The 22,723-nt window shown below is 54.3% G+C and overlaps 1 protein-coding gene and 1 long non-coding RNA gene across 5 annotated transcripts in view; one reads left to right on the top strand and one right to left on the bottom strand.

Annotated features, from left to right (window-relative positions):
- Nucleotides 1-8,802: 8,802 nt before the first annotated feature.
- Nucleotides 8,803-16,260, bottom strand: LOC309867398. Its single transcript, XR_014313151.1, has 3 exons — nucleotides 15,969-16,260; nucleotides 13,519-13,648; nucleotides 8,803-9,158 (listed from the first exon to the last, which is right to left on the bottom strand). It is a non-coding gene; the product is annotated as an uncharacterized lncRNA (long non-coding RNA).
- Nucleotides 11,006-22,723, top strand: part of TM6SF1 (transmembrane 6 superfamily member 1) — a 30,274-nt gene continuing 18,556 nt past the window's right edge. Inside the window, exons 1-3 of one of the 4 annotated variants that reach the window (XM_082736207.1) lie at nucleotides 11,006-11,430; nucleotides 16,553-16,656; nucleotides 19,981-20,078. In XM_082736207.1, the coding sequence (XP_082592333.1) occupies nucleotides 11,339-11,430; nucleotides 16,553-16,656; nucleotides 19,981-20,078 (294 nt within the window). In that variant the 5' untranslated portion in view covers nucleotides 11,006-11,338. The remainder of the gene's footprint in view (nucleotides 11,431-16,552; nucleotides 16,657-19,980; nucleotides 20,079-22,723) is intronic. The other 3 variants (XM_082736208.1, XM_082736209.1, XM_082736206.1) reach the window with 3 other exon arrangements.

The following is a 22,723-nucleotide window of genomic DNA, read 5'->3' on the forward strand; positions in this document are numbered from 1 at the left end:
TGCAGCAAGTTCACTAATGAACTGGTCCAGTGCGAAACTGGTCCCCACTGGATTAGCCTCAACGTCTATCCCCGCCCATTGAAAGAATGGCTTTTTATCCCAGCAGTCAGCCCGCGTCTCCGGGATTGTTGGGTTGGGGAGTTTCACAAAGTTGATGAAAGCGATGCCGGAGAAAGGCATCTTATTCACAAAAGAGAATTTGATCATAAAACCAATTAATAAACGAAGAACAAAGTGGCAAAGATGAAGACAGGATGGGTGTCCCGGAGATGGTGATCCAAGCATAAAAGGGTTAAGAGCTGCCTTTGGAAAACTGAGTCATCTCTTGAGCACTTACGCAAAGATGCCTATCTTTGGATCAAAACTGTCTTGCTGCAAAAATCAACAATGAAATGAACACTGTCTTATGCTATCATACCCATTCTATTTACTGATTTATTTTTATCAAAGCTATATGTGTATTGAATGAAAGTACATTGACAAGGCTGGATATGAAGGCAGGAGTCACACTTATCCGACCTTTCCACCCCTGATTTCCGCTTCCAAAGGCAACCTCCCCCAATGCTTGCTTTTGCTTGCATATTTCCAAGCAACACGTTGACGCTGCTATGTTGTGATTTTTCTCAGGTCTTAGTGTTATTTATTGACTTTCTGCTATGCGGGAAATGATGACGGTGTGCTTAGTTTCGACTTCCTCTCACTACTTCAGCCTCAAACTCTGTTGTTTCTCCTCTCTAAGAACCTTCACACAAAACACTCAGTCATCTAACGACTCCATCATTTTCTAGAGATGCTCTCCTGGAGTTGCCTTCTTTGTGCCCTAAGCAGGCTGCGTGTTCTCCAGGCTACACAGCTGCTGCCCCTCATCCTGGGGACCCCTTGGCCCTATTCATGGGCTGGAGCTTCTGTTTCTGAATCAGCGTTGGACACGTCCCTATATCAGTGGAACACATCCTCCAGGAGTTTTCTGAGAAAAAGATCAAGGGAGTTTGATTTTTTGAGAACTCACATTTCTGAAAATGCCCTTGTGGTGGTGGTGGGGGGGGCACCCGTTACCTGATAGTTTCATTTTTTCAAGTTTTCTTCCAAGTTAAATTTCTGAGCTATCTGGACCGAATCGTCTGCAAACTCTCCCACTAAAAAAACACCTGAGGGGCACCTGGGTGGCTCAGTGGGTTAAACCTCTGCCTTTGGCTCAGATCATGATCTTGGGGTCCTGGGATCAAGCCCCGAATTGGCCTCTCTGCTCAGCAGGGAGCCTGCTTCCCTCTCTCTCTGCCTGCCTCTCTGCCTATTTGTGATCTCTCTGTTAAATAAGTAAATAAAATATTTTTTAAAAAAACACCTGAAAATAGTCACATATAATTCATATAACAGAATCACTTAAGCACATGGGAAGACCCGCACAAACATAAGGGAAACCCCCAGAGGCTAAGAGGAAACCAGGCTTGGGGGCCTGGAGTCTGTGAGTGATAAGGCATGTGCAGCTTAGGGAGGGTGTCCTTTCAAATACTTGGAAACTTGGTTTTCATGTCTATCCTAGGCTGGGACACCTGGCTTCGAGTTCGCTGGTTGCAGAAGGTTGAAACTGACATTGCTGAAGATAGCTGGGACCTTTAAGGAGATACATATCTGTGATAAAAGGGTGAACCCCCCCAAACATTTCCCATCATTTAAGAGTTAAAAATGAAACTTATGTGTCGTGGTTTGAGCTCAGAGTAGGGGGAAAACTCTCCCTTGTGAAACTATACCATTCTATTCCACTGTTTGAGATGTGAACTTCTACTGGTGGTTTGTTCTGGGGGAAATGGCTGATTTTCCCACTGGGTTCCTCTGGTGATCAATCACACCTCACTTCCCAATGCCTAATTTAGGTTCGCAGATGTGTCTGCTCTAGCCATGGACTGGGACAGTGTTTCTCAGGATGTAGAAGAGAGCAACTTGCTTATTTTCCAGGCTCCGCTGTTATTAATGTTAGATGACAGTTCTGTTTCTCGTCCTATTGTAGGAAATCCCAAAGATTCTAGGATCTGTTTATATCCGGCATGTCTATCTAGATTTTAATTCAATTCAACACAAATATTTACTCACGCCTACTAGAGGGCAGGTGCCAGGGTTCACTGAACAAGGGACAAATCGGAAACAAATTCCTGTCCTCCTGGAGCTCACAATTTAGCAGGGAAAGGTGGGTCATAGATTATATGCACAATGGATAAGAAAGTACATAAGAATGTGCATATATAAGATTATATGCACAATGGATAAGAAAGTATAGCATGCTAGCAAGTGGAAAGTGCTCTGGGAGAAGGGAATGAGTGGATCAGGGTAAGGGAGGTTGGTAAACTTAGCAGGGAGAGTTTAGTCTCTTTTCTTTAATTTTGTTTAGTGGGCCTTCTCAATCTTGAGTACTCATGGATTCCTTGACCTTAAGAAAATACTGTTGTTCCTTCTCTGGTAATTTTCTCTCCCTACTTTCTCTATTCTTTCCTAATGAGACTGATGATAGATCTCTTGGGTTCCTCTCCATGCTCTTATACTGTCTTCCTCTTTCTTCCTCTTGCTCTACATTCTTTAAGATTCCATGATTCCAGATTAACTGCTTGGTCTTGTGCAGCATCAAAATTACTATTCAGCCCTTAACTGAATTTTTCCTATTGCAATCCCATTTTTCATTTCCAAGAACTTTCTCTTGTTCTCTGTTCCCTTCTGATGGCCATTCCTTCCCCTTCCTCAGCCAACACATCTCAAGTTTCTCTAAGGGTATTAATTGCAACTTTTATGAAGTCCTCTCTTCCTTCCTAAATTGTTCTGTTTCCTCCAAAGTCAGTTTTTCTTTTTCTTCTTCTGCTTTTTTTTAAGATTTTATTTATTTATTTGAGAGAGAGAGGTTGGTGGGGGGCACACAAGCAAGGGGAGTGGCAGAGAGAGAGAGGAAGAAGCAGGCTCCCAGCTGAGCAGGGAGCCTGATGTGGGGCTCGATCCCAGGATCCTGAGATCATGACCTGAGCCAAAGGCAGACGCTTAACTGAGTGAGCCACCCAGGCGCCCTCAAGGTAAATTTTTCTGTTGGTTTAACTTGACCCTCCTCTTCCATGCTATGGATTTTCCTACTACATTTAGCAACCTCGCTTTTCTGTTTGCAGACGTGACAGAAGGGCTGTGTGAATGAGCCTGGGTAGCTTCTGTGAGCCTCTGCAGATCTGTCGGCCCCTTTCCGGCCTCTCCCTTGGCCGACGGAGCCGTCTGAGGGTTCTCTGGCCGTGGAGTTCCAGACACAGAAATCTTTCTGGGTACCAGGATGAGGCATAAGCAGTCAGTCAGGCTAGGGACTCCCACAGTTGTCCCAGAGGGTTCTGCTTCATTCTTTGGCCCTGCAGCCTACCTCAGACCTTCTCAAGGCAGACGGCCCAGCTTCTCCACAGAGCAGGGCTCCTGATTACCACCCCTGCCTCTGGCTACTCCGTATTCTCGCCCAGAGACAGAAGAACGGCCTGACAGAGTGGCCCGCGGCGCCGCCCCTCCCTGAGCGCTGTTCAGAGCCGCCTCCACTCCGTGTCTATTTACTCTGAACGTGGACCTGCTCCCTGTCTCCCTCGGGAGGCGTCCCGGGTGGGAGCCTTATGTTCCCTCTGCTCTTCCTCCAGCTCTGCTTTCTGCTGTCAGCCGTCCGCTGCTGCACCGCAAACCATCCCAAACTTCAGTGCTTAAACACCAACAATGAGTTACTTTCTTATGATCCTGTGGGTTGGCCATGCAGTTGTTTTGCTTCATGGGGGGCTGATGTCGGGAGGGTCAGGAGGTCTGGACCAGCCTTCCTCCATGTGGGGGCTGGCTGCTGGCTGGGATCTCAGCTCGGGCTGTCGGCCCATGCCCGCCTCTCTGCGTGGCTGCTCGGGCCTCCTCACTGCACGGTGGCTGGCTTCCAAGACAGTATCCCCAGAGGACACACTGTAACGTGTAAGCTCTTACCGATATCTATTTTAACTATGCTAAGGTCCCACTGGCCAGAGCAAGCCAGCCACACGCCAAGGCCAGAGTCCAGGCGGTAGGATCTACCACGAGGCATGAACGGTGGCTCGTGGGGCCACCAAAGCCAAGGCTACCACAGTCTTCTAGGTATCTTTCACCTTTCTGGTTGACCAGGAGTATCCTTTCCTGCTTCAAGCACTGGATTATTTCTTCTTTCTTAAAAGTATATAGTTATTGGGGCACCTGGGTGGCTCAGTGGGTTGAGCCTCTGCCTTCGGCTCAGGTCATGATCTCAGGGTCCTGGGATCGAGTCCCGCATCGGGCTCCCTGCTCAGCGGGAAGCCTGCTTCCTCCTCTCTCTCTCTGCCTACTTGTGATCTCTCTCTGTGTCAAATAAATAAATAAATAAAAAATTAAAAAAAAAAAGTATATAGTTATTGGGGCCACCTGGGTGGCACAGTTGGTTAAGCATCAACTCTCGGTTTCAGCTGGGGTCCTGATCTCGGGGCGGTAAGATGGGCCCTGTGTCAGGCTCTGCTTGGGATTCTCTCTCCTTCTGCCCCTTCCCACTACATGCGTGTGCGTGTGCGCTCTTTCTCGGTCTCTCAAATATATATATATACATATATATATATATGAAGGTAGGTAGGAAGCTATGCAAATATATATATATATATATATATATATATATATATATAGGAAGGTAGGTAGGAAGCTATGCAAATATATATATAAATGTATATATAATATATATATTTTAAGATTTTATTATTTATTTAAAGAAAGAGAAAACATGAGTGGAGGGGGGTGCCAAGGGAGAGAGAGGAGCAGGCTCCCCACTGCTCAGGGAGCCTGGCCCAGGGGTGATCTAAGCTGAAGGCAGATGCCATTCAAGCACCCCCCAAATATATATACACACATTTATTGGCCAGTTAATAATGTTAATTATTCTGTTACCTATTGTGTCACCTCTTGAATCAGAGGTTCAAAAGGCATCTAGAGGAGGGGAGGTAACTGTCAAGGAAGCCTCCTACCTCCTCTCCAATCACTTCTGTCCAACCCAAACCCTAACTAGGTCTTTCTGCTATCCCCCAGGACGGTCTGAATACCGCAGCAACCCTGGGTTTGAAATTAGTCCTTGTCCAAGTGCTCAGCTCCTTCACACAGGAATGTCAAGTTGCCCTCCGTTGGCTTGTCAAACCGTAACGTTCTGTCCTTACTTAACAACGTAGATGGTTTCTTCCTTCTTGCCAGCCCTAAAATTTCAAACTTCCTATGGTGTTGTTCGATGGAAACATTATGACATGAAATGCTATTCCTTGAGCATAGCCTGGAGGGATATTGCTGGATTCCCTTTGACCCCAGCTGGAGATGGCTTCAGGTTGGCAGGGGAGAAGAACCCTGTGGGGGGGTTGAGAAGGTCTGTGAGGTGATGCTCTATCTCCGTGGGAGAGCTCTGCCCTCATTATAAAATGCAGCACAGCCCCACGCCAAACCTTCAGAGAGTTGCTTATCTGGTGAAGTTCTTTTGGCTCCTTGAGTGGGTCTTGGCGCCATGCCGATCACCCGCACCGAGGCTGTACTGAGAGACAACTGTTCAGAATTTGATTCTATATTTATTGTAGGAATGTTGCTGAGGACATACTGTATGACACAGTGTTCCTTTAAGAGGAACCAGGGAAGAGCTTCTGAACAACTGATCTGTTTTTATCCTATGGATACTGTGAATGTTATTATGTTTCCTTCCTTGCTTTGGTTGCTAGGAAACCCAGGGCAACGGTCCAGGCCCCAACCAGTGAGCGCACTAGACCTTTTGACGAACATCTTATAGCCTAACTTCATCTCTCCTTTCATTTATTTCCTTCTCACTGTCCTGCAGATGTCTGTCCTTCCATCTCTTCCCCTCCCCTCCTATTTTAGTTTAAACCCCACCTTCCCTTCTTCCTCTCCCCCTTTTTCTCTCCAGTCCACATTTATTAGGCATCTGCTCTATGCCTGGCACTGTATTAGGTGCTGGACAGACAGCAGTCGTCACCCCAAAACACCCATGTCACTAACCGCAGCCCTTGTCAGGGCACTCATGGTTACCAACGAGAAATCTAGTGTTGAGTGTGACTTAGTGTTTAGAGTGACTTGGGGTTTCTCCGAGGGGTTTCATCACTGTCTGGTGCCTTCTTTGGACAGGATCCTAGTGGTCTACCCACGAAGGCACAGCAGCCTTACCTTGCTCACTCTCAGGTTATCTGTCTCGTCCCTATACACCCCACAAACCAATCTGTTTGATGACCCCTGAACGTTCATCTCGAGCGTGTGGCCTTTCATAAAAACATGAACACAACATTTAAAGGATGATTAAAAAGGGCGAAACAGAAACGTGCAGAACAAGAGCTCTGGGGCTGGGGGCCAGCAAACGTGTGGGCTGACTTCCACTTTACTCTTTCAGAGGAGTTACTCCGTCCTACCCTCCCGACGTTCTTTCTTAGCTCCTGATGACCAAGTTCCCTCATGTTCTGCTTTCACTTCCCCTTTGTGGCAGAAACGGGCATGGTGAGGGCTGCTTCCGTTGAATTCCTGATCTGTCAATTATTTTGAATCAATGTGACAAAAACCTGTGTCTTTCTTACCACAGAACGGTGCGTACCTCCACGGGTCTCTTTTTGCTTGCTTGCAGGAAGCTTGGAGTCAAGTTTCACAGCTACAGTATTAGTCTCCATGGCTTGCAAGACTGATGCTCCTAAAAAGCATACATACACACAAACTCACAACAAAATAAAAAACCAAACTACTTTGTTGTCCGAGTACCCTTGAAGTCATATCCAGCCCTTTTTCAAGATGGGAATTTAATACTTACTGCTCGGCGTGGACTAGAACTCCGGACCTCAGCTTCCTGAGCAAGGAGGCAGCCGGCTAAGCCTGTATTGTGTCCATCCACCATTTCTAAGGAGTCCAACGTGGTGCTCAGTGAGCTGTGGCAACGTGGGTCTAGTGACTTAGGCTCAGTCACTGGGCATAGATTCACAGATACAGTGACTGAATTCAGGTTGACCCTCTCTCTTAGCCTTTTGACCTTGGGCAAGTCACGTGGTCTCTTTGAGCTTCACTTTCTGCATCCATAAAGGGTTTCTCTCTTCTTCAGAGAGCTGCTGTGAAGCTTAAAAGAGATAATATTAGTGGAAATACCCTTGACCCTGGAACAACACGGGTTTGGACTGCATGGACCCACTTATACGTGGATTTCTTTTTTGGTAAATAAACAGCTCAGTTCTGTAAATGTATTTTCTCTTCTTTATGATTTTCTTAACATTTTCTTTTCCCTGGCTTACTCGATCATAACAAAATAGTGTAGAATACAGATAACATACAAAATATGCATGAATCAACCATTTATGTTACTGGTAAGGCTTCTGGTCAACAGTTTCTGGGGAGTCAAAAGGTAAATGCAGATTTTTGACTGAGCGGGTAAAGAGGGGGTCCCTAACCCCCCTGCATTATTCAAAGGTTAACTACACTTTGGAGTCTCCACAGTACAGTAGTGTTGTGGAATGAGATAATTTTCAGTGGGTTTGGGCAGGTTGCTGGAGGGTTTCTAGCGCACAGGCTCCTCGACTACAAGAGTTCTGGCCACTCATACTTTCAGCATTAAGAGGAACTGTTATCAAGAAAATCACAATCTCCAACGTGTATATCACAGCACCTGAGCTTTGCAGTGGCCCCCGGGTCTCTTGCGGACTCTGAGGGAACAGCTCCTGAGGTGGGGGTGTTGAAGGCCTACGCCACTGCGTTCAGATGCCCTTGGGCAGGGCCCACCACCCGCTCTCTGGCCGTGTCTGTTACAATTCTCTTTGTCTCTACCCTCTTCCTGGGACAGGGAATTCATCTCCTTGATATTCAGCCACATCTCCAGGCTCCTGACCCCCCAGATCTATATCTGTCATTTGTACCTCTCTTGATGCCACAGGCTGGTATCCCCAGTTGCCAATGAGACCATTCCTCCCAGGAACTCCATGGGCACTGGCAGCCGCACGTGTCTGAAACCAAACCTGTGCTCAGTCCCCGCCTCCCAACTTTCTCCCCTTACGATCCCTCCCCAGACCCTTTTCTTCCTCGAACTTCCTTGGTTCGTGTCCTCATGATCTGTCACTGGACCACTGTCCTAGCTTCCTAGTTGGCCTTCCTGCCTCCTGTCTCTCCTCTTTCTAAACCGTGGTCCCCACCAGGTGCCAGGCGGGGCTTTGAAGATGATACTCTCTCCCACTCGTGAACCTTACATGCTCCCTGCACTTGATCCGAGATCGAGTCCCGGGTCACCTGTCCAGCTTCACCTCCTGCCAGCCCCTTTGTGCATGACATCCTGGTATTTTCAAGCAAAGCAAGTGACTTGAAGTTCATCCCGTGGCATGTGCCCACCCATTTCCGCCATCACGTGTGCTGTCTCCACTGCCTGGGAAGCCCCACCCGTTCCTGGTCTGCTTGGCCAGCTTCTACTTGCTCTTCGAGTCTGGGCGCAAGCCTCACCTCCTCCTCGTAGCTTTTCTTGACTCCTCCAGACAGAACCGGTGGTTCCTCTAACAAGCTGTACATACATCTTTGACGCCTTTTATGGTAATTGTTTACATATCCCTTTCTCGCACCAGATTGTGGCCTTCTTGGGAAGATGTGTTTATAATTCATCTTGGCATGGCCATGTCTTAGAACAATGCTAGAAACATGGTAGACTCTCTGAGGACACTTGAATAAGCTTATAAGTGATTTAATATCACACCCATTCTTGACAGTAGCCAGCAGAGAGCACAGCTGAAGCCAGGACAGTACGAGAGGGGGAGAAAGTTCTAGAACCATGATTCCAGTATAGATGCCACTTGCCACATGTGGCCGTTGCGTGCTTGAAATGTGACTAGTCTGAAACAGAACATACTGTTATGTGTAAAATACATGAAATTTGAAAGATTTAGTGTAAAATATCTTAATACCTTTGACACTGATGACTTGTTGAAACAATAATCTTTTGGACATATGGCTTCAATAGACTATATCATGAAAAATAATTTCACCTGCATCCTTCTTCTTTTGTAATGTGGCTGCTAGAAAATTTAAGATTACAGGGGCACCTGGCTGGCTCGGTTGGTGGACCGTGTGACTCTTGACCTCGGGGTCTTCAGTTCAAGCCTTATGTTGAATATAGAGTTTACCTAAAGAAAAAAAAATTAAGATTACACATGCGGCTCACATATTTCCAATGCACAGTGATGACTTGAGCATTCATTCACTGAACAAAGATTTCTCGAGCACCTCTTCTGCTAATAGAAATGATAGGAATAGAACCATAAACACGACGGGTGCGTTCCTGACCTTGCCGAGCTTACGTCGTAATGGAGAGAGAGACACAGAACAGAAAGCAGACACGTAAGCCAGTTAATCTGGAAGAGTGGAAGCGCTCTGAAGAGCAAAGCTTGATGCAGGGGGAGGGAGGCCCAGGGTGGGGGTCAGGTGGGCCGGGGAGACGAGGAAGGGGTAGGACACGGGAGACAGACCCGGACAGACGGTGGGGGCGCAGACTTGAGTATTGAGTATTGGAAGGGAGCGCCGGCAGAGCTGCCGAAACCAGAGGAAGGAGGATCGGCCAAAACTGAGGTGCATTCGCAGGTGTCTGGCTTGGCCTGTCGGGTGAGGGGTGGTGGCCACCACATGAGAGGAAGCTGGTCTCATGGCCGATGAGGAAATCCATTTTGGCCATGTTGACTGGGATGAGTCCGTGGGGTGCCATGCAGCAGCGTGAGGGGAGACGCCAGCAGGAGGACTGTAATTTGGGATCTCTCAGCGGAGCTCGGGCATTAAATCGGAGCGCGCGTGAGAAAGGAGAGAAGGCGGCTAACAGAGGAGCCGCTGGCCCAGGGAGCCATGGCTACACTGGGACGTATAAGAGAGAAGGTAAAACGCATGTAGCGGGTTTGGGTGGTGAGGGAGGGGCTCGGCTGGCCTCAGGGAAGGGCTAGGAGGAGAGTGGGGGGCTCAGAGGGGTTTGTTGTCTGGAGGAAGAGAGAGTTTAAGGACAGTGACAAGCATTCGGAGTAGTTGTGAGGGAGGGTGACAGCCCGGTCAGAGGTACGGATGTCTCTTGGGGGAAACTTGGGCTGTGTCACGATTTGGGCCAAGGTTTTATCATTACCCCCTCAGAGTTAGACCCCAGCCTCCCGGGTGCACCCAGGTAGGTGATCAGGAGAGCTGGCTTGGGAAAGTGCAGTGGCCCCAGAGGGGTAGGTCACGGCCTCTCTGTGGCTCATCTCCGTCCTCTCTAAAAGGAGCCGAACGATGCCGTCAGGCCCTGGGCCGCTGCCCGCTTAGTACGGAGTACCGCTCCTCTCTCCGGGTCGCCCGAGCTGCTGTCTGTCTGGAACTCGTTGTCCTCCACTTTCCCGGGACAGCAGACCGTGCCAGGCTGAGGCCCAGGGGTTCTGAGACCTCGCCCCCAGCACCGTCAAGCAGCCTCGGGCATAGTCGGCGCCCGTCTGACTGTCTGACCGCGGTCTGAGCCCCCGGCCCTCGCTCCCCGCGCAGGGCCCCGCGCCTCCAGTCCCGCAGAAGCCCGGCCCCCGGAACGCTACCTGGTCCCTCAAATCACAGCGTTTCTCCCAGGGTGAGTTTCAACCCCCCAGAAACGGGAATTGCAGGAGACCCCGGTGTTCCGAGCGGCGCGGGGGGTCAATCCGCACACAGCGGCTCAGTTCGTCGCCTCCTGCGCTGTGCGCGCTATTCCCATTGGACAGAGAAGGGAAAAGACCAAAGAGCTAAGTAACTGGACCAAGGTCAGCGGCACCCGCGCGAGCAGCCCGGGGTTGACCCGGTTCTCTGCACCGAGCTGTGCCTGCTGCCCGCTGTCGGCTGCTGGCGGGGACGATCCACGGTTTCGGGATCATCGTCCCTCCCGTCCCCCCGGCCTAGGGCTCCCCACGTGGATGAGCTCGCGGGGCCCTTCCCGCTCCGACGCCCGAGGGTCTGACTCCACCCCCCGCCCCACCCCCGCCGCCCGCAGCGCGGCCCAGAGCCTCTGCAGGTCGTCGAGGATCCGCGGCCGGCGGTGCCCGCCTCCCAAGCCGTCACCGCCTTCCCGCAGAGCGCGCGCCCCCGGGACACCTATCCCGCGCCGCGGACTGTCGCCGCTCCCCGGCCGGGGCGCGGCCAGGGCGGCCCCCGGGACCGCACCGCGGCGCTGCGCTCCTGGGCGGCTGCGGGCCGGCGCGCCGAGGGGGCGCTGCTGAGGGCGCGGCGCGGGACGCCCCGAAGGGCACGGCCGAGGGGCGCGGGCGCTGCCGGAAGCTGGGGCGGGGCGCCGCGCGGGATGCGCTGAAGGGCGAGCGGCGCGGCGGCGGCGATGAGTGCTTCTGCGGCCACCGGGGTCTTCGTGCTGTCCCTCTCGGCCATCCCGGTCACCTATGTCTTCAACCACCTGGCGGCCCAGCACGAGTGAGTGGGCGCGCGCGGCGGGGGGCGGCGCCGGGGCCGGGGGTGGGCGGCCAAGTGGCCTCGGCGCCGCGCGAGCCCCCGGCAACTTTTCCGATGGGGCTGGAGCCGCCAACCGTAGGGCTTGGGCCGGCGGCCTGCGGGGGCTCCCCCTCCGGGCTGGGGGAGGGGAGGCGCGAGGGGGGCGCGCGGGCCCGGGGGGGGGGCGGGGGCGGGGAGCTGGGCTCGGGCGGGCGTCCCGGCCGTTCGGTGCGGTTCTGGAGCCCAGTGCGGGGGGCGCGCGCGCGCCGGCCCTGGTGTCCGGGGTGACGGAGGTCAACGAGGCAATGCCCCTGCCCTTGAGCCCAGGGGCCGGGGTGAGGGGGCGCAGATGCCGCCAGCTGCGAGCGTGGCCGTGTTCCCTCGGGTTGTGCCGGGTTCGTTTCGCATTTCACAGGGACGTTTCCATGTATGGGCACGCACATACTTCTCGTTTCCTATTAATTTTAGAAACTGTTGTGAATGACTAGCAGGAATAGCCCCGGGCCGACAAGCAAAGACCCGGGTTCTAGGCGTGCCTTTGGCACGACCCGTGTGGCGTGGCCTCAGTTTTCTGGTCTGTGAAATGGCCTATATTTGTATCCTATTGTCAGGATCCAAAGAGACCGTTTTGTGTAGAGGCGCGGGGTAAGGGAGGCCAAGCCGTTCAAGGCCAAGGAAATGGGTGGGGCTGACAGGCCACAGATGGGTTGGTTCAAAGCCCCGCCTCCGTCTGGTGTGAGGGATCCCGGGCTACGCCACCGGGCACCAGGCAGCTGCAGACCTGCCCGGATGGTGGGAGAGGTGCCAGGCCTCCGTGCCTGCTGGTGTTCCCTGCTGTCCTTGGGGGCGAAGAAGTTAACCTGTTAGGTTTCCCCAGCAGTTGGTGCTGAGGAAATTGCATCAGTCTGCACGTGGCAACCGCCCTCCAGTCCTTGAGCTGGGGATAAGGGTCTGCCTCCAGGGCGGTGACTTCCTACCTCCTTCTCTCTCTCTGCTGGGGCTACCACTTGCTGACAGCCTTATCCAGATGGCCCCCATCCATACGGAGCACTGCCTGGACATTGGCCGTGACTGCCCTTGGTCTGACCCCGTCTCGGGGTACATCTCCTGGGAGCTGCAGCTCCGGGCAGCAGATGTCACGTGTCTGTGAATACAGCATCCACAGTGGCATTGTGCGCAGTGCAGCAAATATTTATTGAGGACATATTCTGTGCTTGACGCTGTTCCAGGTGTTGGGGATATAGCTATGGACAAGCTAGGAAAGGTTAGGGAAGTGGGTGTTGAAAAGGACATCAAAAAATGGGGTGACATGAGTGACTGGGAAGGCGACTGGTGGTCAGGGGAGGCTTCTTGGAGGAGGAGGCTTGAGGTGCAGGAGGTGGGCATGGGAAGAGGTGGGGACAGAGCCTTCCAGGTAGGGGAACAGGGGGCAGAGGGAGGAGAGGGGTGCGGCGGCTGGGTGCAGGGTATCTGGGCAGGAGAGCAGTGCGGCTTACTGAAGGTCTGCATGTCCTGGAGAGGGTTTGGGGATGACTCTGAGATTCTGGCCTCAGCCCCTGGCAGGATGGTGATGGCATTTACTAAGCACACACTGAATTATGTATTGCCGTGTAGTGTTGAGCACATCGCTAAGCCCTGCAGAGTTTTGAATAATTGGTTCCAGTCATTCTTCCCAGCCCCCTGCAGGGTAGAATCCCAGTGACCTCTGGCTCCTCTGGCCTCTTCCTCCCCCTCCCACCCCCACTGTCCCCTTCCACACTGGCCCCAGGCCTGGGCTAACATCTGTTTCCTCCCTGCGGTTCCCCACCCCAGGCCCTGCCAAGCCCCCCCCAGGAGCTTCTCTGCCCCAGCCCTTGCCTCCTTGCCCTGGTTCATGCTCTTGCCTCTGACTGGGAGGACTTCCTCCCCGACCCGACTGTGGAAGCCATCCCTGATTTGATAGCCTCAGGTACCATGCCACCTCCGCGTTTTCCAGACCCTCCCTCCAAGCATGCAGGAGCTCTCTGTCTACCTGGCCCCCTGGGATTGCGCTTCTCCCAAGAGAATTCCCTCGCTGTAGTCAGAACTCACCTTCCCAGGCCACAGCTCACCGTGGCGTCGTCTGGCCCAGCCCGGGGCCTTGTGCGTAGCGGGCATGCGGTCAGGTTCCAATCCGCTGGATAAGTTGAAGCTTCCTTCCCAGCAGGCCGTTTATGAAAGGCTGAAAACCAGAAAAAGCAAGGCAGGTTACGGAGTCAGGAAAGAGTTAGGATCCGTTAGTCTCATCATCTGTCTGTGACACACACACACACACACACACACACACACACACACTTTATCTCTCTTCTCATGCGCACCCATACACGTCCCCTTCATGGAAGGGCATCAGTAACCCCCCCTTGCCCCCAGTCCAAGACTAGCAAAGTTTCCACCCTTTGTTGTGTCTCAGCAGCCCCCGCCCCCACCAAGTCCTGCCGGATCCTTCTCTCTCGGTTCTGAGCCGGTCCTGCACTTGGTGGTCCCTGGGATACTCCCAGAATCTGCAGCCCCAGTTTCTCTTCGCTCCTTGCTCTTCTGCCAGGTGGCAGTGGTGAGAGCGCAGTTTATGTGACCCTCACACTCCCCCGAGGGCACCCGCTGTGCGACGGTGCGCAGGTCCTTGTAGGAGCAGGGATGGGGGCCATTTCCTGGCCACCACCTGCCTCGGGCTGTGATTGAAGTGCTTGTCAGCTTACATAGCACACCGGACCTCTTCGCTTCTCACGGGATGCTTCAGTCCAGCATCATGTTCCTGACCCACATCAGCTTCCTCCTCCATCCTTTGCTCTTTGGCTTATCCCTACAGGAAGAGCCACGGATGTGCACCACTAGAAATTTCCTGCTTCAGCACCCTACCTGGACATCGACACAGTCATCCTCATTCTTATCATAGAAGTGTGTCATCCTTCCATCATCTGTCATCCATCCATCCCATCATCCATCATTTGCCATCCATCATTCCTCCATCATTCTCCATCCACCATCCATCATCCGTCCATCCATGCAACCACCATATATCCATCTGTGGTCCATCCGTCGTCCATTCACTATCCACCATTCATCATCCATCCACCATCTCTTATCCATCTATCCATCCATCCATCCACCATCCGTCCGTCCATCCATCCATCCATCCATCCACCATCCATCCGTCCGTCCATCCATCCATCCATCCATCCACCATCCGTCCGTCCATCCATCCATCCATCCATCCACCATCCATCCGTCCGTCCATCCATCCATCCATCCATCCACCATCCATCCGTCCGTCCATCCATCCATCCATCCATCCACCATCCGTCCGTCCATTGTGCATCCATCTGTCCATTCACTATCCACCATCCATCCATCCGTCCACCATCTCTTATCCATCTATCCATCCATCCATCCATCCACCATCCGTCCGTCCGTCCATCCATCCATCCATCCATTCACCACCCGCCATCCACCATCCGTCCATTCGTTCATTATCCGCCATCCATCCGTCCATCCATTTCTCCTTGTTGGCTTCTTCTCCCCTCCTTCCCTTCTTCATCCATTCATTAATTCCTATACACCCTGACAGGAGTTCCCAGGCGGACTTTGTCATACTCATCCAGGAATCTTGAAAAAAAGCTGCATATTCCCTTGCCCCAACCCAACGGGCTCTGATTCTGTAGGTGGAGGACAGCATTTGGAAATCTGGGTGTTCCTGAGGCCCAGAGCCCACTCCCTGACTCTGTGGGCCTGGGGGCAGGTGCTGGGGATATAGCTCTCCTGCACCTGCGACCAGTCTCGCTGGGGGCCCATTTAACCTGCAGCCTGGGTGGCTCACTTCCCACTTCCTCACTGAGCTTTCTTATGCTGGGGGCAGGTTTCTAACACCCATTCCAGCTGCAGGGGGGGCGGGTGGAGCGAGCTTTAGCATGAGTTTGCCCTTCAGCTGTTGGTAGGTATTGTTGGGTCCTGGTGGAAGCTGTGACTGAGGAAGGTACTTTCCAGAAGCCCCAGGGGCATATAGCAAAGGTGATCCAAAAGATGCTCCTGGGCTGTGGTGGTGTGGACGGGGTTTCAGCTGAGGAGGCGGTGGTGCAGGGGGCCATTGGAGAGGGCCACGTGATCCTGTGTCTAGCCCTGCCAGCCCTGCTGGGTGCCGGGGGGTGAGAGAGAGCGCATCTCTGCAGGACTGGAGGTGACCTCCTGGGTGAGAGCGCTCAGAGTCCACGGAGACTGGACCCTCCATGAGACAGGGACGGATGGCCTCCATTCATCCCCAGTGCCTGGCCTACATGGGTACATAATACATTTTACCCTTAATGTGTTTTAAAGTGAGTTATAAGCAGGTGATGAAATGACATGGCTTTCTCAGGTCGCTCAAGTGGCAAAGGGGGTCCTAGACTCCAGGTGTCTTGACTGCTAACTCAACCAAGCCTCACGCCCTAGGGCTGCCCCATGGGGAAGGGGCCTTGGACCCTGGTCTCCCTGGTACCATGTCTTTTGTGCCCACCTCAGCCTCACCTTACCTTCCGGGTGTGGGGTTGGACTCTGGCTTGCTGGCCCTGGTGTGGGGATCTGGCTTCCTTCCTTTGGGCTGCAGCTCTGGACCAAACTCCTCCCTCCTTGGATTGGCCTTATTCTTTGGTCCCTTTGATTATACACGTGGCCTGGGGCCCTTCCTCCTGGTCTTTCTGGAAGGTGTGTGTAGCTGAGACTCCTCTGTGCTCCCTGGAGTGCAGCCAGAGGGTTTCCGGCCCTGAGAGAGGCGACGGATGCAGTGGTTAGGCCTGTCAGTCACCGGGGAACAGAATTTGGAGGTGCAGGGGTGAGCTGGGGGGGTGGGGCAGGGACCGTCTTCAGAGGGCGTGGGATGGCGGGGAGGGTGAAGGTGCACAGGCTAGGATGAGTGAGGAACTGGTGCTTCCAGTCCGTGAAAGTCGCACGGGTGGCCCGCAGGGGCGGAGGGCTGCAGGTGCACCCAGCTCAGCCTGCGGCACTGGAGCTGGAGGCAGAGGCAGACGTGGGGGCGAGAGCATTCACAGCCAGGAAATTCCACGCATCCACATGTTTATTTCGATAAGTGACCGCCTCCCTGTTCTGGTTGTTGCAGTTCCTGGACAATCGTGGGGGTTGCTGCCCTCATCTTGCTCCTGGTGGCCGTGCTGGCTCGTGTCCTGGTCAAAAGAAAACCACCCCGGGACCCACTGTTCTATGGTACGTCTCCGCGGGAGGGAGGTGGCTGGTGTCCCCCTCACAGCGCAGCGTTCGGCCTTCGCCTTCCTCATGTCCCCCCGTGAAGAAGTCGTCTGCCTCCAGTACCCTGAGCCCCATGGGGAAGTGGCAGGAAGCAGGATTGTTTCAGGGCAACAGTCCTCCCCTCTAGACGAACACCTCCTCTGGGCCGTGGACCCCGCCCTTCCCCAGCGGGGATCATGGCAGAAGGTCAATGCCAGCGCCAGGCAGGAGGCGCCTCTGTTCCTTGCCCCCACCCCCAGCCGTGCTCTGATCTCTGCCCTCGACTCTTGCAGTAGCTCCTTCCCTGGTTTCCTGCCTCTGCCTTGCTTCTGCCGCTCCTTCCGCCTGGCATGGAGCTGAGCTGCACAGTGTCTTGATCCGCACGTTTGCATGATGAGGAAATAATAACGCTCCCCGTGGGGGTTGCTGCATTCAGTGATATTAGTCGAATATTTAAGCAGTGCCTGAAAAATACACATGTGTATTACATAAATAAAAACACCCCGATCCAGCACGTACTATGTGCCTGGTGTGGCCCCGAGCGCTGGGGCCGTATTAGCTTATTTAATCCTTGTGACAAGTCCTCTCCACTTACAGACAAAGAAGCTGGCTCGGGGCCGCTGAGGCAGGTGGTCAAGGTCATGCAGTGAGAACGTCACTGACCCGAGAAGCCAGGCTCCTCTTTGCCCCATGCTGCTTCTGGCAAAGCCGTCCCCGCTTTTGAGCACTTCCCCTGCTGGGAGCTGGGCTGGGCCTTCCCTGGTTCCGAGTCTGTGATAGTGAGGCTGCGGGTCAGACCCCCCCAGACCTCGGTGTCCTGCAGCAGCAACAGACGTTCCCCATGTTTCCACCGCTTTGCTGAGACACACTTGACATCCGACACGGGGCAGGTGTAAGGGCTACCCTGGGATGGTGTGACACACGGCCACACCGTGAGACGGTGACCCCGACAAGGTCGTTCACCGTAGGGTCCCTCATGTCACATCATTACCTTTTATGGCCTGCAGTGGGAACACTGAGTGTACAGTGCGGCCTCGTTCACCACCGTCGCCGCGCTGACCACTTACTCATCTTGTCACTGTGGGTCTGTACCCCTCAACCAGCATTGCCCCATGTCTCCCCCTCGCCAGCCGCTCAGCCACCGTTGCAGCCTCTGCTCCCGTGAGCTCAGCTTGCTCGGGTTCCACGTCCATGAGGGAGACCATACAGCCTCGGTCCTTCTCTGCTGGCTCCTCTCACTTAGCGTAACAACCTCCAAGTCCACCAGGTGGTTGGAAACGGCAGGACTTCCCTCCTCCTATCTTACGGCTCAGTAATACTCCACTGTGTGTACACGTATCTTCTTTATCCATTTGTCCACGGACGGACGCTCCAGGTGTTTCCAGTCCTGGGTGTAAACATTTAGTGTCCGTGCTCATGGGTCTGCCCATCGGCTGGTACTGCTGTGCGTCAGGCTGTGGGCCACGTCCAGAGCTGCCCCACGTGTCTCCTTGTTCTTGGACCAGCAGCTCCCCACGGTGGGCCTTTCTCATGGCAGAGGAGACGGGGACGTGGCCATTGTCACTTCCACTGGCCAAACCACGTCGTGTGGCTGCGTCCATCATCAATGGCATATGGGGAATATTCTCTGCCCACCGTGGGTCTTGGCAAAGGTGGGGAGGGAAAGCATTGTAAGTAACTAATTCCTTCCACCTTGCGTGTAAAAGACCCGAGGCTTGGGTGAATGACGTGACTTGTCTGAGGTTGGACAACCAGAGGGTAGAGGAGCTGGCCCTGAGTTCAAGGCCCGCCTCGTTTCTCCTGCCGCACAGCACCTGCCTGCGCTCTGACCCCTGCCCCGCTTTCAAGAGTGCTCTCCTGCTGCTGTCTTCCCACCATCCGTGGAGTTCACGCTTCGCTGACTTGGGTCTCTCCCAGCCCCCCAGGGCCGAGCACGCTTGCTCCGCCACCCGCAGCCGTCTGGTCTTGTCTGTGTCCCAGCCTGAGCACACTGCATCCCTGGGGCCGGGCTGGTCGCCTCAGACCCAGCACGGGACACCCCCGTCGGCCTCAGTTGTCTGATGCGGGTGCTTTTTTTCGGGGGGACATTTGGTGGCTGATCCTGACAGCATGATCTGGGGCACAGGCCCAGGGGCACACGGGGAGGCCGGGTCTGCGGGGCAGGGCGCACGCGTGGGCCTTGCAGCCTGGAGAGGATGTGGGCGCCGCGGCCCCGGCTGCGGACTTGGCGAGGCCGGCTCCCCCTCTCCGGGAAGAACCCTCATTCTGTCATGGCTGTTCTTCTGTTCACCTTCGAATTCTTATCCTGCCTGTGCCCGCCACGTGGCTTGTGATGGGATACAGCTTGAAAACGCGGCCTTGCCGATAAGCTAACACGCGCTAAGTTGGACCCCTTGCCGTGTAAAGGGCTCGTTCCGTAGCTGGTTGCTGCTGGGAGCTCGTGGGCCATTTAGGAGATTCTCACAGCCTGAGTGAGAGTCTCCTGAGATGCTGTGGCTTGGCTTGTTTCACATTCAGTGGGCCGTCTTGGACCCGTTTAAAAAATCAGCGGCCTTTCTTCTTCCAACTTGCCCGTCGGTCACTGTCCAGAGTCTTCGGGCTCTTCAGTGTGGAACAGGCGAGCACGGGGCCAGCCGGCTGCAGGGGGCATGCGGGTGTGGCCCACGGCGGCCACTGGGAGGTTGTGGAGGTTGGACGGGGTGGCCGGGTAGGCTCCCGTGGCACAGAGTTAGCGGGTGAGTGTGTGATTCTGTCCCCCCGGGGCGTGTCCCCTCAGAGAGCTCTCGGGCAATGACGTGGACATCCATGACTGCACAGGAGGGTCCTTCTGCTAGTCCCTCTTGACGGTGCCCGCAGCGTCTTCTGGAAAAGATGAAGCCCAAGTCACTGTTTTCGGTGAATGCCAAGCTCTACGTCATTGCCTCCCGAGCTGCTGCTTTTTTTTTTTTTTTTAAAGATTTTATTTATTTGACAGACAGAGATCACAAGTAGGCAGAGAGGCAGGCAGAGAGAGAGAGAGGAAGGGAAACATGCTCCTCGCTGAGCAGAGAGCCGGATGTGGGGCTCGATCCCAGGACCCTAGGACCATGACCCGAGCTGAAGGCAGAGGCTTTAACCCACTGAGCCACCCAGGCGCCCCGAGCTGCTGCTTTTTAAACTCTTTCCTGGGGCACCTGGCTGGCTCAGGCATGGAGCGTGTTGACTCTTGATCTCGGGGATTCTGGGTTCAAGCCCCACAGTGGGTGTAGAGCTAACTTGGCAGAGAGATAAAGACATAAATAACGGCTTCTTCCTTTGCTCTAGTGTATGCGGTGTTTGGATTCACCAGCGTGGTGAGCCTCATCATAGGCCTGGAACAGGACGGAGTCATTGACGGGTTCATGACGCACTACCTGAGAGAGGTACGGAATCGCTTAGTGACCTTAGCCTTATGCCGAAGGGTCGGCCACCCATGTCCCGTCGCTCAGAGATGACAGAGGAGATGCCTGCGTTTAGTGTAAGGGGGAGGGCCCGCGGCATTTCATGTACGGCCACAGACGTAGGTGGTTTATTCCTGTGGAGAGTGAGGCAGAAAGTTGGGATTAAATCAGGCGAGGCACTTCCTTCCAGCATGGGGTCTGATCCCTCCTCCCGCACACCTGGTCCACCACCTTTCTCCTGTGCTTCTATTTAATATAAATGGTACACTCTAAAGGAGTTAGTGTTTGGTGTCTTATTAAAACATTACCATATCCAGAAGCCCGGACCGTTCTTATGTGTGTTGGAGAACACCGAGGCACTGAAGGGAGCCCTTTGGTGTTGAAGATCCTCCCCTTCCTGTCATCGTATTGTAGGGCCACCTGCCCCTGAGGGAGCTACTCCTCTTTCCTTGTTTCATGGGGTGAGGAATCCAGCCCGAGAGGTTAAGTAACTTACTCAGGGTCACACAGGAAAGTACAGTCTTCATTTCTGTTTCAAACAACGGGGAGCTTCGTATGTTAAGCAAAGGGAATTTGGACTTTATCTCACATTTGAGGGAAGATTTTCAGTCAGGGAACAAGGCAGTCGGCTCTGGGAAGGACGGGCTTAAAGGCGACCGTCAGGGCTGGGAGCTGGGACACAAGTCCAGAGGCTTTGCAGGGCCGGCAAGGGTGTGGGGATGGCTTAGGCAGAGCCAAGCAGAGGAGGGGGTGGAGGGACGAGTTTCAGAGGCTCTGAGGGGTTGGAGGGGATGGGGCTCAGGGATAAGTTGGGGGAGACGGGGAGACGGTCGAAGAAGACATCTGCCTCCTGCTTTGGGGAAAATGCTGGGGTTGTTAAACCCGAGGGATTACAGGGGAATTCTGTCCCACAGACAGGAGTTGGGCGGTCAGGGCCCACCGTGGAGACAGCGCGGGTTTGGTCCCAGACGGTCGCAATAAAGGAAATTTCACAGCACAGCAAGCCCCGTCAAGTTTTTGGCTTCCTGATGCATCTAGAAGTTACAGTTACATGATGCTGTAGTGTGGGATCTATAGTCTAAAGCCTGCTCATACCTTAATATTGAAATACTTTTTTTTTTTGCTAAAAACTTGCTATTATCTGAGCTTTTGGGAAATCCTCATCTTTTTGCTGGTGGAGGGTCTTTGCTGTGAAGTCGCTGGCTGTTGACCCATCAGGATGGTGGCTGCTGAGGGTTGGGGTGGCTGTGACAGTTTCTTAGAATACGACAACGGTGAAGTGTGCTGAGGACAGGGAGAGAGAGGGCGGGCTGCAGGGAGGCGGAGCAGTCAGACCACACCCGACAGTCGCCGCCCTGTGTGGGGCCCGCACACGGTCACAGCAGCAACATCAGAGGTCACCGGTCCAGATCACCATCACAAATATAATAATGGAAAAATCTGAAATAGCGTCAGGATTACCCGAACGTGGCCCAGAGACACAAAGTGAGCAGATGCCGTCGGAGGAACGGCATTTCCTGAGAGACTTGTGACGCAGAACTGCCGCAGACCTTCAGCGTGTGAAAACACCATGTCTGCAGGCTCCGTAAAGCCAAGGGCCAGAGCACAAGGTCTGCCTGTACACAGGGAAGAGCCGGGGCTGGAAGCGGTCAGGGGAGTCCCCGTTGATTTAGTGACACCACTCTAGCAGTTTTTGAAATGGCAATGACAGTGGAGGGTGGACATTTTCCAGATGGACGAGGGGGGTGGAGGGCCCTCCAAGGAGAAGGGACGGCTTGAGCAAGAGCCTGGAGGTGAGAAGCAGCAGGGGTCTCCCCAGGTCAGCCCGGGTGCAGGTGTGCAGGGATGACGCGGAGTTCATGTGGGGACATGTCGCATTTCGGGTGGTGGAGAGACATCCCGGCAGATGTCTCCGTTGGCAGGGCTTTGCAGGTCTCCTTCCTGACGGAGAGGTTCGGGGGCCTTCGGAGTATACACGGTACCTGAAGTCTTGCTGGGGAGAAGGGCGAGCGCTAGGATGGCCGAGGCCGGAATGAGTGGAGGCCATGGTCAGAAGAGCCCCCGCACGCAGCGGACTGTGAGGCCGAGAGGCAGGTGGAGGAGCCGGAGAGCTTGGAACCTCCTGAGTCTGGGATGGGGAGGTTTTGGGGATGAGGTGGCTGCGAAGGGCGAAGGGCGCAGACGCTGGGCTGGTGGCGGTGGCAGGCGGTGAGGCACAAAGGGTGTGAGAAGGTGGGAGGGGGTGTTGCTCTGGGCAGGTCTGCAGGGCCAGGTTCGGGGCGCCCGGCTGCCAGATGGGGGAGGCAGGGCCGGGCCTGCAGGCGGCACCCAGCCTCGGGAGGCTTTTGAGCACAAGAGCAACGTGTTAAGAACCAGGCCTCATGACCCTTCGTCTGGCTGGTGGATCGGAGAGGAGGGGACGGAGAGACCGTGCGGGACCGGCTCCGTGAGGGGCACCGAGGGCTTGATCGGGGCTGTGCGGAGAGGGAGGGTGGCCCGTGGGGAGCTCGGAGAGAGAGAATTGGCCGGACTTGCCCACAGACTGCAGAGGAGAGCGGAATGACAAAGATGGCCTGTGGCTTTGAGCCCGGCAGGCTGGGTGCTGGGCTTGGCAGAGGGCAGAAGCT

This window comes from Mustela nivalis (genome assembly GCF_964662115.1).
Source record: "Mustela nivalis genome assembly, chromosome: 6".
NCBI lineage: Eukaryota > Metazoa > Chordata > Mammalia > Carnivora > Mustelidae > Mustela > Mustela nivalis.